The following is a 19,317-nucleotide window of genomic DNA, read 5'->3' on the forward strand; positions in this document are numbered from 1 at the left end:
CTCCAGCCTTGGTGACAGAGCAAGACCTTGTCTTAAAAAATAAAAAGAAAGAAAGAAAGAAAGAAAGAAAGAAAGAAAGAAAGAAAGAAAGAAAGAAAGAAAGAAAGAAAGAAAGAAAGAAAGAAAGAAAGAAGGAAGGAAGGAAGGAAGGAAGGAAGGAAGGAAGGAAGGAAGGAAGGAAGGAAGGAAGGAAGGAAGGAAGGAAGGAAGGAAGGAGAGAGAGAGAGAGAGAAAGAGAAGGAAGGGAGGGAGGGGGGAAGGAAAAAAAAAGGCAGGCAAGTGGTACACACCTGTAGCCCCAGCTACATGAGAGGCTGAGGCTGGAGAACTCCCTGAGTTCAGGAGTTTGAGGCTACAGTGATCATACCACTGCACTGAAGGAGGACCACTCTTAGGTGTATATGCTGTGGAGGAATCAAGAACTCTCTAACAGACACCTCTAACAGGAACCTCAAAATTAGTGTATCTAGAACAGAGTTCTTGATTACCCCACAACATATACACCTAAGAGTGGTCCTCCTTCAATCTCTTATCTCTGTAAATTAACATTACCACCCACCCAAACAAAAACCAAGAATCATTCTTGATTACTTCTTTTCCCTAACATTTAATCTACTAACAGGTTCTACAGATGCTGTGTCTAAAATAGAGGTTGAATATGTTTACTTCTGCCCATGTGCTCTACCAATCACCATTCTAAACCATTGTTGTCTTCTGTCTGAAACAAAGCATCCTAACTGGTCTCTTCCCTGCTTCCATTGTTCTCCCTGCAATCCATCCTCCACGAAGCAGACAGATGATCCCTTAGAACATAAACTTTCCTGCTTAAAGTTCTTCAGTAGCTTCTTATTCTTTTGATAAAACCCAACCCCCTTGCCTTAGAGCTTATAAATCTGCATAATCTGCCTCCTGCTTGTTTCTTCATTCCTTCCCTTCCTGTGCTCACTGCATTCCAGTCATACCGCTGCTCCCCTCTGTTCTCTAGCTCCTCCAACATAGCAAGTGCTAATTTTGCTCTAACATGTGTGGTGGCCCAAAACTCTATAACTTAAGTCCAGATTTCTCCCCTGAGCTACAAGTCTATATATCCAACTACCTATAGGAACACAGGCTTATCACCCACTCAGAAGCCCCAAACGGTGGTTCAATATTGTGCTGCATTCTTCTAATTCCCCTCCAGAGCCACTTTTCACCCTTCTCCACTCTGCTTTCTGCCACAGAGGCTGACCCATCAAGTGGAATCCTGTGGCCAACAAGGAGCTCCAGCAGAAAGTCAGAGGGAGAGGAGAGTGAGGATAAGGTACCGTTCCTCTGGGTCTGCTGTTGAAAACTCCCACTCATTTTTCAAGTTCTTGCTGCAATGTGACTTTATTAAATGGTAGAGAGGATGGATTTAGGAAGGGATAGAGAAATCAAGGACAATTAGAAATAAAAGAACTAAAGAGGAGATTTTTGTAATTGTACACATTGAGAAGTAGTAAATGCCATTAGGGATACACATTCTTTGAGGACCAGCCTCAGTGTTTTTAACTTTCTGTTCCCAACGTCTAGCTCTGCTCTCCAGTATAGAAAACATACTCAGCACATATTATTTGAATAAAAAAGATGACCTATAAGATAAACAAAGGTCAGGAGTCCAAGGTTTACCTTGTATCCATTGTCTTCCTTGCGATTGTGAGAGGCAGTAATCATCACACCTGCAACTGCTTTGAGCTTCTGAACTGCATATGGCTGAAAAATAAATAACACCATAGTTTGATTCTGCTTCCTAGCTATTGACACATTTGACATGAGAATAACTTTGATTAAATGACAGAAAAAGCATTATAGTATGATATTGCTTTTATTAATACCCTCTTTATTTTCTATTTACTTGATTTTTCCTTATACCTTTATTATAAGATTTCCTTCCTTTTACTTTTTTGGATTTCTTCTGTTTTAGCACAAACCTGTTAAGCAAAAGCCAACTCATTATTTTAAAAGCTTTTTTTCCTTATATATTCATTAAGGCTATACATTTCCCTTTAAGTAGGGCTTTAGTTAAAACCCATAATTTTTACTATGTATTGTTTTCATTATTGCTCACTTTTAAATACCTACAGGCAGTCCTTGCTTTGCTCAGTTCCTATACATGAATTACTGATACTATGCTTTTGTTAAACAGCTCCAGTCTCCCAACAACATGTTCAAATTTCATTTACCATGGTAATATTAACCATAACTGCATCAAGTACACACTTGGCTTCTAGCTCTTTAGTCCACACATCCCTATATTTATAACAGAGCCACATCATGATGAGTGATCAATCATGTCACTCTTTAAAAGGGTGTCAGTGATTGGTCACTAAGCATCTGTTATTTAGTGCTCTCACAAACTGCAAAACATGTGGCTCTATTGCCTCCTTTTCTCCAGTAATAGACCCATATGACAGTGTACAAAAATGGATAATGGAAAGTAGGAATTAGCCAACAAAGGTGAAAGTGCAGCAAATAAACGAAAAGGAGTAATAATAGAGGGAAATTTGAATTGAACATAAATGAAGTTACAGAAAAAATAAGTGGGAATGCTGACACTGCTGCCATTCAAGAGACTTTAAACATACTACCAGGGAAGTGTAGTGAAGGGGAACACATGGATTAAATGAGGAACGAGGCTGTGATGAGAAGGATGAAGATGTTCCAGAAGAAGTGACACCAACAAAGAAACCTTCACATTAAAGGAACTCCCAGAGATATTTTACAAGATTGAAATTAACAAAGGATAAGATGCTGGACATGTATCCAAACTCAGAAAGGTATATTAACAATTTGCCAAGGCACAGATCAAGATGCTTGCTTGTAATATAAATAAGTTATAATCACAAGAAGCAAGCTCTGTTTATCTCCTGGTAAGTTTTATTTATTGATTGATTGAGATGGAGTCTTGCTCTGTTGTCCAGGCTGGAGTTCAGTGGCACGATCTCAGCTCACTGCAACCCCTGCCTCTCAGGTTCAAGCAATTCTCGTGCCTCAGCCTCCTGAGTAGCTGGGATTACAGGCATGCACCACCATGCCTGGCTAATTTTTGTGTTTTCAGTAGAGATCGTGTTCCACTGTGTTGGTCAGGCTGGTCTGAAACTCCTGACCTCAGGTGATCCACCTGCCTTGGCCTTCCAAAGTGCTGGGATTACAGGCATAAGCCATCACCCCCAGCCTCCTGATAAGTTCTTTTTACAAAGAAATAAAGTACTTTAGTTATCAATGTTTCTTAATGTTTTAAATTACAATGTACTAAATAAACATTAGTTTTACCATTGTTTATTCTTTTTCCTATATATTTTTACCCAAGAGTAAGAGTGTTTTTAATGTTGTGGCAAAAAAAAAAAAAAAAAAAAGTTAAAAGTCATGGAACAGTCATAATTTTTCTCATTGATGATTAAGATCATCTGGCATTTTCTTAATCCAGTCTATCATTGATGGACATTTGGGTTGGTTCCAAGTCTTTGCTATTGTGAATAGTGCCGCGATAAACCAACATGGCACATGTATACATATGTAACAAACCTGCATGTTGTGCACATGTACCCTAGAACTTAAAGTATAACAAAAAAAAAAAAGAAAGAAAAGAAAAGAAAAGAAAAGATCACTTGGCGTGGTTTTGGCTTGTACAACTGTCTTTATAGCCCCCACACTCTGTGCAAAGCAAGGACTGCCTATCATTTCTAATCTGCATTATGTTATCTTCCTTAATCCATGAATAGTTTATGAATGTGTTTTTAAAATTCCAAACAGGGGAGGATTTATGGGCTTTTTAATTTCTGATTTTATTGCATTGGGGTCCAGGTATATGGCTTGATAAGCAGCTCTTTGGCATTTGCTGAGACTGTGATTCTGCTTAATAATAATGTAAATCCTATCATCACACAATAGAGAATTTTTACACACATACACACACACACCCAGATCAAGTCAGCTAACAATGTGTTCAAATCTATCCTTCATCATTTTTGTCTGTCCAATGAATCAATTTCTGAAAGAAGATATTAAAATATTCCACTATAACTGTAGACTTATCAACGTTTATAGATCAAGTTCTCAGCTAAGTTGAACAAATGTCTGTTGAATGAAAATAAACTCAAAGTAAAATTTGTTTTTCTTCCATTGGTCCCTTGTATTACTCAACACAGAACTACATGCACAAAAAAGATTTGAATCCTAGTTGATTTAAGAAATATTTTCGAGAGCAGCAAGCTATATGATCACCAACACAACACACTTACTACAAAAGGTGTAGGAACGTATCTTGAAAAAAGGTACACAGGAACATCTTTGGCCAGCAAGACTGCAGCAGTGAGTTTAGCAAGCCTAAAAAAAGGGAGATTTCATTTAGTCCTTTGCCTACCATACTTTTTAAAAACCAACCTTCCACATAGATGTTTCATATTATAATTAGTCTGAATAAATAGTAGCCTAATATGTCCTATTCTTATAATAACTGATTATTTAAACTTCATGCCCTAATTGGAAAATTTTAAATAAATATGATTTTTTTTTTAAAAAAAAAGAGTTTAACAACTAATAGAATTGATATTTCAATTTCTTCTTTTTCCCTCATTCATCTTTTGATGGCTCTTTTACTAAGAAATAAAATCTGTAAAAGGCAAAAAGAATGGAAAAAGTGATATGAGACTTTGATAAACTCACTATGCATTATTACCCCAAAAAATACCCTAAAACTAATCTAATAGGCATATAATGAGAATATAAGCTACATAATTACTACTACCCAGTGCCTTTGCCAAAATACTAAAGTTATAAGCTATGATGTCATTCTAAATATGAACTCTAAATATTTTAAATTTTTACTTCTTTCTGTAAAATCTAAAGCTTTTCTTTGAAACACTTTTTATTCTATTTCAGCTCTAAAGTAAATATTAGCATGTGATCACATTTCTATCTGACAGTCTACTGTTTCGGAAATCCTACTACTGGACAAAAATTTTTTTAATATGTTTTATTCTATTTCAACTTAATCTTTGAAACAATTAACTCTGTACCTCTGGCTGCTGCAGCTGCTAGTTACTTGACCCCGAGTGTCATACCCAACCACAAAGCCTCTCTGCTTGAAGTCTGAGAAACATCTCTCAAGGTATTTGTACATCCCCTGAAGCAAATAAACACAAAAGATTAGTCCTAATGGATGCCTGCATTTCATATGACTCAGAATCTCTTATTTTTATGTTTGCTGTGCAGCCGACTGGCTGCTAGGGAAGTGGCTTCTGCCTTTATGCCCATGCTTACCAGTGTGGGAGCAATACTGTTCAATCCAGAAATGTAAGATGACAAACATATCCTGGATTTTCAGACATATTTAATACCATGGAAATACCGATTTAATAACCATTAAATCCAATACAATAAGCAAAACATTAGGAAAAGCAGAAGAAACATGAGCATCAATAAGCTAAAAAAAAAAAGATTAGAAGAGCCAACATAAATTGTTTCTTGTCTGAAGGCTCTAGAGAACAGAATTTTAATTGTCTTAAGTCCTTGCTAGATCATATGATTGAAGTTAACCAAAAGATTTGACGTATTTATGATGCAAACATTTTTAATCAGCAACACAGTTCTTCACTAGAACATTTCTTATGATGGTTGATCCCATTTGTAATTCTTTGGTTTTAAAATCTCACAGAAAAATAATACCATACACTAGAAAAATGTGCAGTCATGGATGACAAAAAAATGAAATAAAGTATTTCATATTGAAAACATCACAATGACAAACTAAAACCATTTAACTACCTTATGAATGATTTGTTAAGTTTAATAAATACTTTAATATCTAAAAATAACATTTTAACATTTTATACTATTACAGTCCTTTAAAATGAGTTCCACATAAAAGATGGGACATTTAATCCTAACACCCTGAAAAGAAAGCAATGCAGACACCATTTCTAATTTGGTCTCTTTCAATATGTCTTTTAAGAAGAGGAGACAATAAGATTAAAGCTCCATGTAATGTCTTGCCTAAGGCCAAACTAAGTTATACTGATTTATTGAAGACCTATTATATGGCAGGCACTGCTAAATAAGTATGTGGTAGCACCAAACAAAGCCTCAGTGACTTCTGGTGCCTGAGTTTCTCAAGTACAATTAATTTTCCCAACCTATAAGCTATGAGTGAGTGCATGCTTAGTATATTAGCTAGATTCAACAACTTATTTCTAATGATGATACTATCCTAAAACCTCACAGACCCTCATATTAATCTCTGCTATCAGAATGCATCTCATGTCCCTATATTTTTAGGTTGGTGGAAAAGTAATTGTAGTTTTTGCCATTAAAAAAATGACCAAAACCTCAATTACTTTTGCACCAATCTAATAGAGTCTGAAAAGGGCTAGGGCTTAAGAATCAGATTCCATCCGGCTTTTCCACTTCACACAATGGAATCCCAAATCCAGTGAAAATGTGCACTTCTGTAGAAATTGCTTTTCAAACACCTCCCCTACCCCTTTTTGTAAAGTCAAGAAATCTTCACTTAGAATGAAAGCATATGAAAAGACTAAATGTGTAAGAAAATAATGAACGAAAGCATCTCTGGTTGAGGAATAGGGGGAGGGGTGGGTGAGGAAGGGGCAGGTATCCTACCTATCCAACCATCCTGTCATTCCTTCTCTCCTACCTCTGCATTAGGCCTTGGCTTTAGAGAATTCTCTCAGAATAAGGCTAAAGATGATTCACTGTTTGGGAGTATCAATTAGAATTATGTCTACTGAATAATTCTCTAGCCCGGAACTATTTTTAGTATAAGCTAAATACATTATTGGCCTCAAAAATATCGTTATTTGAAACAGGATGATTCACTTGCAAAGAGAAGCAATTTGTTTCTAGAGTGAGCTGCATAACAATGGAGAGAAGTAAAACAAATTGTATCATATTACACAACTATATTAACTCTCATGTGGATATAGAAACCCACATAAAGGATATGTGATAAAGGAAAATATTTTCAACTAAATTTTCCAAATTCTGGTTAACCTTTATAAATGGCCATATGCCAAAATGAGTAGTTATTTTCTTCTATCTAAGTTTGTTTCTTTGTATTAATTGGATATGCTAATATACACTTCTTGGTTTCAAATGCAAAGCAACATTGTTAAGAAGTTAACAATGGCAACCAAAATAACTCTTAATCAGAACGTCAGTCTGTGACCACGAAAATACATAAATGCCTTCCTAAAATCTTGGGCAAGACTAAAGGTCAGAATTGAGTTTACAGTTTTTACTTATATAAGAGTAACTTCTGGGAAATAAAGCTTTGTGTGTGTGTGCATTTAGAATGGCACTACCTAATTTACAAATTAAAAAAAAAAAAAACAGACTGAGAAAAAGTATACTTTTTTTTTTGAGACAGTCTCTCGCTCTGTCCTCAGGCTGGAATGCAGTGGTGCAATCTCGGCTCACTGCAACCTCCGACTCCCAGGTTCAAGCAATTCTCCTGCCTCAGCCTCCCAAGTAGCTGAGACTACAGGCACGCGCCACCATGCCCAGATAATTTTTGTATTTTTAGTAGAGATGGGGTTTCACCATGTTGGCCAGGATGATTTCGATCTCTTGACCTCGTGATCCGCCCGCCTCAGCCTCCCAAAGAGATGGGATTACAGGCATGAGCCACCATGTCTGGTCAAAAGTACACTCTTGTTACTTGATAATACTTACCTGTGTTGACTGTATTACTGTAAGGTCATTAATATAGCAAAACCCTGCCCCCATGGCAGAACGGAGTCCTGCAGTCCCAAAAGTCATTCGGCAACAAAGACGATCTCGCAGCTCCTTGTTCATCCCATTCCGTAACAGGTTTTCAATCTGCTCTTTTGTTTTGGGATTCTATAAAGAAGAAGTATTAAAACTTAACCAGGAATCCAAGCAGAGTCCTAATATTAAGCCCTTCGGAGGGGTCAATATGTATATATCACAAGGTTCAACATTCAATATAAATTCCACAGTGCTACTTCTTTGTACGTGTGATAAAATAATACCTGCCATTCACTGAGTCCCCAAAGGAGAAAGGGCCTGTTGAGGGTGATTTACATATCTCTAAATTTTATAGCATTTGTATAGCATATTAAAGAATGTCGTTTTTTAAAAAATTTGATATTTAAGAGCTTTGAATCCAAAATAAACTTCTTAGTAAAAAATGACATCAATTAAGTTAGAGTCTATGTTAGATTTCAATCATAGGTCACTGTAACCTCAAACTCCTGGGCTCAAGTGATCTAGCCTCAGCCTCTTGAGTAGCTGGGACTACAGGCATGCGCCACTACACCTGGCTAATACATTAAGTTTTAAGAGAAATAGAGACACTACTGGATAAATACCATCAAAACATGCCTACAAGTTACCTACCTAGACCTCTGCAATTCAAAATGAACAGATATTCCTTTCTACTGCTTAAAAATCACAGAAAACGATTCAATTTATCTATGGCACAAGTTGGCCATAAAAATATTTTATGTGTTGTGAACTTAATTAAGAATGAGAATACAAATTCATTCCAAAAATGGTTTGTGAGGCAGGGCATGCCAACATCTATATTTGGGATTCTGTATTTCATTGTCATGTACTTTAACTTATTTTCATAAATCTCAAGAATACCTGTCACTGAAAATGGTGCTTCACAAAAGAATATCAAGTTTTGGCTGGGCGCGGTGGCTCACGCCTGTAATCCCAGCACTTTGGGAGGCCGAGACACATATATATATGCTTTAACATCTATTAGTTTTATCTATATAAATATATAAATTTATATAAATACATATATTTATATTTATATACATATATAAATATATGCTTTAACATCTATTAGTTATATATACATAAATATATATGTGTGTGTGTATATATATATAATCCAGACTCAAGGAGCTTCTGTTTCATAAATGGCACACACTAACAAATAACCTACATAAAAATATGAATAGCTCTTAAGAGAAAAATATGAATAACAATATCTGGGATACTATCATTTCTAAGATACCACTAGATTTCATAGGTCAAAGAGTCTTGAAGAGGGCTAACATTTAAAGATGGGCATAAGAATGGCAAAAATTGAATAGACTCTTCACGTTTAGAGGGTACATAGCACTGTAATACCCTGCTAGTAGGAATGTAAATTGGGATAGTCTTTTTACAGTGGTTTTACAGCAAGTATCAAATTTTAAATTGCACATGCCTTTTGGCCCATAGATGTCTGTCCACAAAAATACCTTCACATGAACAATAACATTTATTCATATAAGAAGGTTCACTGCAGCACCTGTATGGGTAGTATTATTATCAATATTACCATTGTATAGAGGAGGAAACTAAGATTTAGAGAGGGAGCCTAGTATCACTGAGCTGGTACTGGAAATTTAGACAGTTTGGGAACCTAAGCTGATCTGGCTCTAAAGCCTATGCCATCTCACTACAAACAAAATAATTATGTTGGGGTGTTAATAATGCTTCTGATAACAATTTAATTCCAGTTACAAAGCAAAGTGATGTTCCTTTTTATTACAGGTATAGTGTGTATATATATATTGTATGTATATATAGTATATATGTGTATATAGTATATGTGTGTATATATACAGTATGTGTATATGTGTATATATGTAGTATGTATATATAGTGTATGTATATATATCTAATGAGTATATATGTATATACACATATACATATATGTATGTGTGTATACATATGTATACACACACACATATATATAAATGATCCACCAGACATAAATGCTGTTGGTTACTGAGTATACTTCCTAATGTTTAACTGCACAGCTACTAGAGTAGGGCCTAAAAATTCCATTCCCAATTACAGACTTCACAAGCAGTACTAACCTAATTCCTGGTTGTTGAAAAGCTTGTAAGTTAGAGAAAAATGAAAATGAATAAAGAATCATGATATACTAGACATAACAAATACACTTTTATGGCAAAAAGAGCTAAATAATTATGACAACAGGCATTTGAAATCTACTTTACACTCAGATTTCTCCACTATTTAACAGTGAGACATTAAATTAGATGTTGATGTTATAAACTTTTAAAAATATAACCTAAAAAGCTATCTACGCAACCATAATTATCACATATTCTCCATTCAGATGAACTTACATTTGTATTTTTTTCTAAAGTCATTATATCACTACGATTTTATAAACTATAATATATGAAGATTCTAAAGAATTATAAATTTATCAATATTATTATTATTTGAGACAGAGTCTCGCTCTGTCACCCAGGCTGGAGTGCAGTGGCACGATCTCGGCTCACTGCAAGCTCCGCTGCCTCCCGGGTTCACGCCATTCTCCTGCCTCAGCTGGGACTACAGGCGTCTGCCACCATGCCCGGCTAATTTTTTGTGTTTTTAGTAGAGACGAGGTTTCACTGTGTTAGCCAGGATGGTCTCCATCTCCTGACTTCATGATCCGCCCGCCTCAGCCTCCCAAAGTGTGGGATTATAGGCATGAGCCACCATGCCCAGCCAACTAATTATTTTTAAATGAAATTTTCATGTTGAACTCAGGTATAATAAATGAAAAGGAGAGCAGAAGAGTATATACAGTGTTTTCATTTATATAAAAAGAGGTATGTGTATATTTATATATCATCTAGAAGTATTCCATGTAAATATAAGAGACTAAAAATAGTGATTACCTCTGAAGGGGATATTAGGCATGGGGTTTCAAGTAGACAAGTGACTTATTTTTATTGGAGAGCCATGATGCTGTTTGGATATTTTATGTACATATTACTTTTTTATGGTTAAAAACTAGTTAGGTATTCATGATGGCTCAGAAAAACCTCTACTTATGTGTCTATGTGAATGATTTTTTACCTCACAAATTGCTCTCCTTTTCCTATTCACAGAAAGCTACTGATAAGATCTGAATCTATAAAACATATATTGGTGTTCTCTCAAATGCAAATTATTGTTTGCTTTCTGTGCTCTCTTATTTACAATTCATTGATTACTTGGGGGTAGAAGCCTAGTCAAGAAAAAAAAAAAAGAGGAGGAAGACAGTAGGAAAGCTATTTGACTGACCTGCTTTCAAGAAACATACACACCAGGCTGGGCACGTTGGGTCACATCTGTAATCTCAGCACTTTGGGAGGTCGAGGCGGGCGGATCACCTGAGGTCAGGAGTTCAAGACAAGTCTGGCCAACATGGCGAAACCTTCTCTCTACTAAAAATACAAAAATTAGCTGGGCATGGTAGTGTGTGCCTGTAGTCCCAGCTACTTGGGAGGCTGAGGCAGGAGAATCACTTGAACCAGGGAGGCAATTTAGTGAGCCGAGATCACGCCACTGCACTCTAGCCTGGGCAACAGAGTAAGACTCCGTCTCAAAAAAAAAAAAAAAAAAAAAAAAATACACACTGACCTATTATACAAAATGAAAATTTATTATTTAGAAAGTCAATGCATTCAATCTGAAATAAATTTGCTTTTAACTAGCATATCTTAGAATCCTAACAATTTTAGTACTCCAAAAAAGTAATCCTGCAGAAAATCGAAAAGATTTTAGTGACTACTAGCATTTCTCTGTACTTCATCAGTAATGAAGCTAATTGTTTAGTATGAAGTCAGTAAGGTGCAGAATATAGAAAAAAGCCATGCATTATTTTCGAATTTTACCTGTATACCAAAAATTTTCCTTTAGGTTCTAATCCTATGGTTTGCTTCAACTTTACATGGCTGAAATGAAGAAAGTACCTTCTTACATAATACTTGTGGAGTTTTCTTTTTTCCATATTGTAGAACCATAAGGCCCAAATTCAAAGAAAACATGAAAGAATTGATTTTTCTAAAATCACTTAAAAAAATTAACTTCTTACAAACTTTCACAGATGTGAAGAAGGTTACACACCAGACCAAAATTCACATCAACTCTGCCTGCTGACCAGTGAAAGTACTAACATTCACTTATGAAGGATTATTTGGAACTTGCCCAAGTTTTCTGAATAGGTTCAGAAAACTAGGGACTTCTATATTATTTATGTATAATAAATATAAACGTGTATAAAAGAGTGTAAAAATTGTAATCAAGTTTGCCAATGAGAAGTGTGTTAGCTTGTCTGCATTGGTATAAAGGAATACTTGAGGCTGGGTAATTTATAAAGAAATAAGGTTTATTTGGCTCACGGTTCTGCAGGCTGTACAAGTATAGCACCAGCATCTGCTCCACTTCTGGTGAGGCCCAGGAAGCTTTTAGTCATAACAGAAGGGAAGAATAGCCAGCTTATCACATGGTGAATGAGGGAACAAAAGAGAGCTGCCAGGCTCTTCAACAATCACCTCTCATGTGAACTAACAGAGTGACAACTCCTTATTATCACCAGCAGAGAACCAAGCTATTCATGAGGGAACCACCCCCATGACCCAAAGCCTCCCACCAGGACCCACCTCCAACGCTGGAGGTCACATTTCAACATGAGATTTACAGGGGACAAAACAGCCAAACCATATGGAAGAGTTTACCTGTAAATCTTTTTTCCTATTTATCTGATAAACCTACTATTTTAATAATTCTAACGCAATTTGAATCTACTCTATTAGTATTCTAGTACAAAACCTAACAGCTTAAATACACTCAAAAACATGAATCGCATTGTTTAGAAGATTGGAACAGACCTAAAAGAACATAATATATATTTAAAATCCCAAATTCAGTCTGGGCACGGTGGCTTATGCTTGTAATCCTAGCACTTTGGGAGGCTGAGGTGGATGGATCACCTGAGGTCAGGAGTTTGAGACCAGCCTGGCCAACATGGTGAAACCTTGCCTCTACTAAAAATACAAAAAATTAGCCAGGCATGGTGGTGGGCACCTATAATCCCAGCTACTCAGGAGGGTGAAGCAGGAGAATCACTTGAACCTGGGAGGCGGAGGTTACAGTGAGCCGAGATCATGCCATTTGCACTTCAGCCTGGATAACAAGAGTGAAACTCTGTCTAAAAAAAAAATCGCAAATTCTAATATTGTTATACATCTAAAGGGGAGCCAATATACAAAATTGACTCTTAATAACTCAAATATATCTAAAGTTGCAAAATTGTACATAACATTTTTAAATGTTACTGGCAGAGACTTATGTCTAAATAATAAATACCGGTTTTATATAACTACAGAGAAAAATATTTTTATTTTGTTTATCTATTTATTATTTTGCCCCCCATTGTGAATGAAAGACAAACAAATTTTAAAGTTTATTCCTAACCAGAAGTGAAAATAGGAAAGTGCAATCTGAAAATCTGAAAGGTAAACACAGCTGACATTCACTTCTGAGGGTAAGCCAATTTGAAGATCTGAGTCTAGAGTCTTGGAGCAGAACAGGTTTTCTAAATCAGATGTTTCCTTATGAAGTCCAAACTACGTTCATGCTAAACTAATCATTCTTTCCTATTTAAATAATTTTTGTGTAATTCTAAATTTAATTTCCCTATCTTAAAAAAATTGGTAGAAATTAACATAAATTTGGCTTAGACAAAAAACTTGAATATAAAATATACTCATCATATAAAATGAGATTTGAATAATTGCTTAATAAACACAAAAATCATATCCACAAAATGAAGTACTAAGTACCCCCAAAGTAGAAAATAATCCTTGAAATATAATATTATCATTTAAGAATATTACATATACCAAATTAGTGTGAAAGATTAAAAAAAGTTAATTATTTTGTTTCAAAAAAAACTATTTTTTTTAAAAAACTATAATTTTAACAAAGTACATACAATGAGCTCAATTTTACTGTTCAATTACATAGTCAAACTTGTCTCTGTTAAGCTTTAAGTAAAAAATATTTCTCATATAAGGTAGTCAACATAAACTATTTCAAATGTTTATTGTCTTTCTACAAATATTGTGACATATCATACTTTTCTTGATCAACAAAGAATCCAATTATTGGCTAATGTGCTCAGTAGACCACTGTAGGAGAGAAAGATCACTGAAGTAATAATTCTAGAAGGTTTGGCCCTGATCTTGAGTCAGCAATTGCTTAGCTAAATCATCCTGAACAAGTCACTTCACCTTTCCTTAGACTTTAGATTCCAAGCATATGTGATGATTTTTGAGATTAACTTTTCAAACTCTATAGGCTTTGTCAGTAAGTGATCATGGAAGGCACTAAGTATACTAAGTTCAAGGGCTCCAGTAACATCTATTACTAGCTTTATGACCTTGAACAGGTAATTTCACTCTAGTATCCTCACCTGTAAAAAACAAGAATCACGTTCTACTCTTTTCCCTGGGCACCATGGCCAGTCTCCCTTGGAGCTAAATGAGACCATGTGACAGAGTTATGGTCACTGGATATGAAAGAGATGTGCACCACTTCCATGCCTAGCCCCAGACCTACTCCCCCACCACTCCTCTTTCCCCATTTACCCATTAAACAGAGAGGACTCTAAGGACCTACAGGAGTATGTAGCAACAAGATGGAATAAATGATTTCATGGAACAAAATCCCCCTCCTTTACCTCCTACCTCAGGGACCAGCACTGGGCTGTAACGTCAACAAGAAATAAACTTACACTGTGTAAGCCACTGAAACTTTGGCATATTTGTAGGGTTTTTTGTTTGTTTGTGTTTTTCTCTTTTTTTTTTTTGAGACAGAGTCTTGTTCTGTTGCTCAGGCTGGAGTACAGTGGTGACAGATCAGCTCACTGAAACTTTGGCATATTTGTAGGGTTTTTTGTTTGTGTTTTCGTCTTTTTTTTTTTTTTTTTTTTTCAGACAGAGTCCATTCTGTTGCTCAGGCTGGAGTACAGTGGTGACAGATCAGCTCACTGCAGCCTGGACCTCCTGGGCTCAAGTGATCCTCCTGTCTTGGCCTCCCCAAAGTGCTAGAATTACAGGTGTCAGCCACTGCACCCAGTGAAAGTAATACTTGAACTGAAAAGTGAAAGATTAGTAGGAGTTGGATTGTGGAGCAAGGTGGGAGTAGAGAGATAATGGAGTTCAGTATTAGACTTACTGAGTTTGAAATAATATCTATACCCAGCACACTAACCATTGCTTCCCCTCCCCCCTCCGGCCCCCAATAGTAACCTAGGAAATGAAAATTAAAACAAGATACCATTTTTCACCTAAAAACTTATTAAGGATTTTTAAAATGAGTAAGCCCAGTGCTGGGGAATGAAAATTAACTCTAGTAACCAAGGAAATGAAAATTAAAACAAGATACCATTTTTTCACCTAAAAATTGATTAAGAGTTTTTAAAATGAATAAGCCCAGTGCTGCGGAATGAGAGTATATTTATTGCTATGGCTTAGTAAAAAACCACTTTAAACTTAATGGTTTCAATCAATAATCATTAATTATCTTTCATAATTTCTATGGGTTAGGAAATCAGAAATGGCACAGCCAGGATGGCTTGTCTGTGTACTTCTGTAGGCTTGTCTATCTGGCAGTGATGCTGACTGTAGGCTGGGGCCTAGTGGAGGCCATCAAATGGCACACACCTACAGAGGCCACTCCTTGTGGCCTTGGTTTCCTTGCAATGTTGGGTTCCAAAGGCAAGTGTCCCATGAGCAAGCAAGCCAAGTGGAAGTCATATTACCTTTTATGGCCTAGCTCTGAAAGGCATGTTAATTTCCACTGCACTGTATTTATTATTTTTATTTTTATTTTTTTGAGGCAGAGTCTCACTCTGTCATGTAGGCTGGAGTACTGTGGAGAAAAACATGTCTCACTGCAGCCTCCACCTCCCAGTCTCAAGCAATCTTCCTACCTCAGCCTCCCAAGTAGCTGAGACTAAAGGCATACACCACTATGCCTGGCTTTTTAATTTTTTAAAGAGATGGGGTCTTGCCATGTTGCCCAGGCTGGGCTTGAACTCCTAGCTTCAGGCAATACTCCCACTCCAACCTCCCAAAGTGCTGAGATTACAGGCAGGAGCCACCGCACCTGCTTTGTACTATATTTCTTTAGGCAGCTACAAAGATCCACCCAGGTTCCAGCAGAGGGAACACAGATCCCACCATTCAATTAAGGAGTACCAAAGTCACACAGTAAGAAGAACACGTGGAATGGGACATATAGTTGCAGCCGTCTTTAAAAAAATACAATCTGCTAGAGGGACTATAAATCGATACAACATCTCAGATGACAATTTGCCAATATTTTAAGTAGCTTAAATATTAAATAGTCTTTGTTTTAGCAATTCTACTTCTAGAAATTTATCCCGAGGAAATAATCACGGATGCACGTTATGATTTAGTCATAAGGATATTCACTAAAGTAATATTAATAATAATAAAAAAAGTAAGCAAACCACATGTTAATAGGAAACTGGTTAAATAAAAAGGCTGATGTAATAGTACATTAACATAATGTATTAAAAAATCACAATAGAATTTTAATATGCAAAAACACTTAGATATATTGGGGGGTAAGTATATAAACCATATGTGTAATACAATTCCAAATTTGTAAAATATACATAAATGCATAGAAAAATAAAACTAAAAAAATGTGATTGTTCCTTATATCTTCATAGGGAAGGATTACTTATGTAATCAAGGAGAAAAGTTTACAGAATACAAATTAACCCCAAACTCTTATTTATTTAAAATTTTACTTTATTTTATATTCCAGATACATGTGCAGGTTACATAGGTAAATGTGTGCCATGGTGGTTTGCTGCACCTATCAACCCATCACCTAGGTATTAAGTCCCACATGCATTAGCTATTTATCCTGATGCTCTCCCTCCCCACGCCTCCCCGACAGGCCCCAGTGTGTGTTGTTCTCCTCCCCATGTCCATGTGTTCTCATTTTTCAGCTCTCACTTGTAAGTGAGAACATGCGGCGTTCGGTTTTCTGTTTCTGTGTTAGTTTGCTGAGGATAATGGCTTCCAGCTCCATCCATGTCCTTACAAAGAACATGCTCTCAATCCTTTTTATGTATACATAGTATTCTATGGAGAGGTATATATAGTACATTTTCTTTATCCAGTCTACCACTGATGGGCATTTGGGTTGATCCCATGTCTTTGTTATTGTGAATAGTGCTGCAATGAACATATGTGTGCATATATCTTTGTAACAGAATGATTTATATTCCTTTGTAACACCAAACTCTTAACCTGTGGATTAATGCCATTCATCACTTTAGGAAATTTCATAGCAACTATCTCTTTCCTCTCCTTAAGAGATTCCAATGAATAGCATGTTAGACCTTTTCCTGTATCATCTTATGTCTCATAGCCTCTCTTTTATTCCTCCACTTCCCCCCAATCCTTTTGTCATTCCATGCTTTGTTCTGAATATTTTTCACTGACCTATCTTGTAGTTTGCTAATTCTCTCTCTGATTCCTCTCTAAAGTGTTGTTAAATGTGTTCATTGAATTCTTAATTTTGGTTATTGTATTTCTTCAGTTTCAGAATTTCTATTTTTGTTTTGTTTTGTTTTGTTTTTTGAGATGGAGTCTCACTCTGTCGCCCAGGCTGGAGCGCAGTGGCCGGATCTCAGCTCACTGCAAGCTCTGCCTCCCGAGTAGCTGGGACTACAGGCACCCGCCACCTCACCCGGCTAGTTTTTTGTATTTTTTAGTAGAGACAGGGTTTCACCGTGTTAGCCAGGATGGTCTTGATCTCCTGACCTCGTGATCCGCCCGTCTCGGCCTCCCAAAGTGCTGGGATTACAGGCTTGAGCCACCGTGCCCAGCCGTTTCAGAATTTCTATTTTTAAAAATTTACTTTTTTTGTATTATTTTCTTTTCTCCACCAATTTTTTTAACTTATGAGATTACTCCTACTTCTGCTCTCTGCTCAATTTTAATATTTTTTATCTTCTTGATCTTGACAGTCTTAGTTATTTTAAAGTCTACATTTGATAAATATAGGAGCCCTTGCAGGTCAGTCTGCATTATCTGTTGTTTTTGCAGGTTCTTGTTTATGTTGACTTGCTTCCTTATATGTCTGGTTATCTTTGACTCTGTACTATTATATTTATATTATTTTTGTAACATTATTAGGTATTATATTTAACATATTATTAGTAGGAATAATTTGGAACCTAAGATGAAGCTACCTCCCTCCAGGAAACTTGTTGTTGTTGTTTGTTTGTTGTTTTGCTTTTCTTAGGCATCTGAAAGCACTAGCAATCTAAGTTCACTTTAATCCAATTTCCAAGCCATCCAAATGACTCAAAACTGGAATATAGTCTGTACGAGGAGTGTTTGAGTTCACCAGTATTCACAGGGCAGCCCTTTGGACTTCTAAAGAGTGTTCTCAGGGTCTCCACCCGCGATAGGGCCTAGATTCCAATTTTTGTCCCTCTATACTAGCAAGACCAACAAAAAGACTGCCAATCTTCTTAGCTGCCTATCCTGATCAGTAAATGTGCCCTGGGCAAAAGTGGCCCTAAATACTAAACTCAGCTCTCTGAATTTCTGTCTTCTTCTAGACTGTGGCCTAGAATTTCCTTCTTCTTCGAAATCTTGAACTGGAAACTCTTGACTAACATTAAATAACACCTTCAAACAGATTTTTAAATCTACATTTTATCTATTTTTCCCAGTTGTTGGAGGAAGATTGTCCAAATTACCTCATCTGTCATTTCTAGAAGTAGAAGTCTTTCTACCATACAACACTGCACTATATAGTATGGCTTTATTACACTTAACTTACATGTACTCCACTGTATGTATTTAGCCCTGCCTCCTAAATATTAAAATTATATTTTGTGCATGTGCTCTATTATATATGGCACATTACTACATATGTTAACATATTCTCATATATTACTATATAAGGATAGATACTTGAAATCATGTATCTTGTAGTTCTTGGACAATTTAAGGGTTTACAAGGGTGATTTTAAAATTTTATACCATTTTCATTATTTATTGACTTTGGAATCTAACTCCTAAGTAAGACAAGACTCCACTATACCAGAAATGTTCTCACATGGAAGTTACCTATTTGGGATACTACAGAACATGTTTTTATTCTGAGTAGGAGCTTAAATAAGATAATATCTAGGTTTCTGTCAACTGAGATTCCATAGTTTTGTGCTTAATTTAACGTATACCCGTATACCAGATAAAGATTCATAGCTTGATGTTTCATGCATATTTTGGAATGGTGAAAATACTACCAACAGGAGAACCCTGCCCATCAGCATGAAAACTACCAAGAAAGGAAACAATAATATGCTTTTTCTTTTTCAATAAAGCCCAATTTTCATATTCTTCTGAAATTAGGCTACAATTATGGTCTGACTGCATTTCTCAGAAGTTAAATATCTCTATATGTATATGT

At 36.1% G+C, this 19,317-nt stretch overlaps 1 protein-coding gene across 1 annotated transcript in view; it reads right to left on the reverse strand.

The window, feature by feature from the left end:
* The window catches only part of PGM2L1 (phosphoglucomutase 2 like 1), a 57,769-nt gene that overhangs the window by 27,118 nt on the left and 11,334 nt on the right, over positions 1-19,317 (reverse strand). The window contains exons 2-5 of the mRNA XM_008020138.3: positions 7,708-7,875; positions 5,037-5,143; positions 4,260-4,344; positions 1,648-1,731 (exon numbers count right to left, since the gene is read on the reverse strand). Coding sequence (XP_008018329.1) covers positions 1,648-1,731; positions 4,260-4,344; positions 5,037-5,143; positions 7,708-7,875 — 444 coding nt within the window. The remainder of the gene's footprint in view (positions 1-1,647; positions 1,732-4,259; positions 4,345-5,036; positions 5,144-7,707; positions 7,876-19,317) is intronic.

This window comes from Chlorocebus sabaeus, chromosome 1 (genome assembly GCF_047675955.1).
Source record: "Chlorocebus sabaeus isolate Y175 chromosome 1, mChlSab1.0.hap1, whole genome shotgun sequence".
Lineage (NCBI taxonomy): Eukaryota > Metazoa > Chordata > Mammalia > Primates > Cercopithecidae > Chlorocebus > Chlorocebus sabaeus.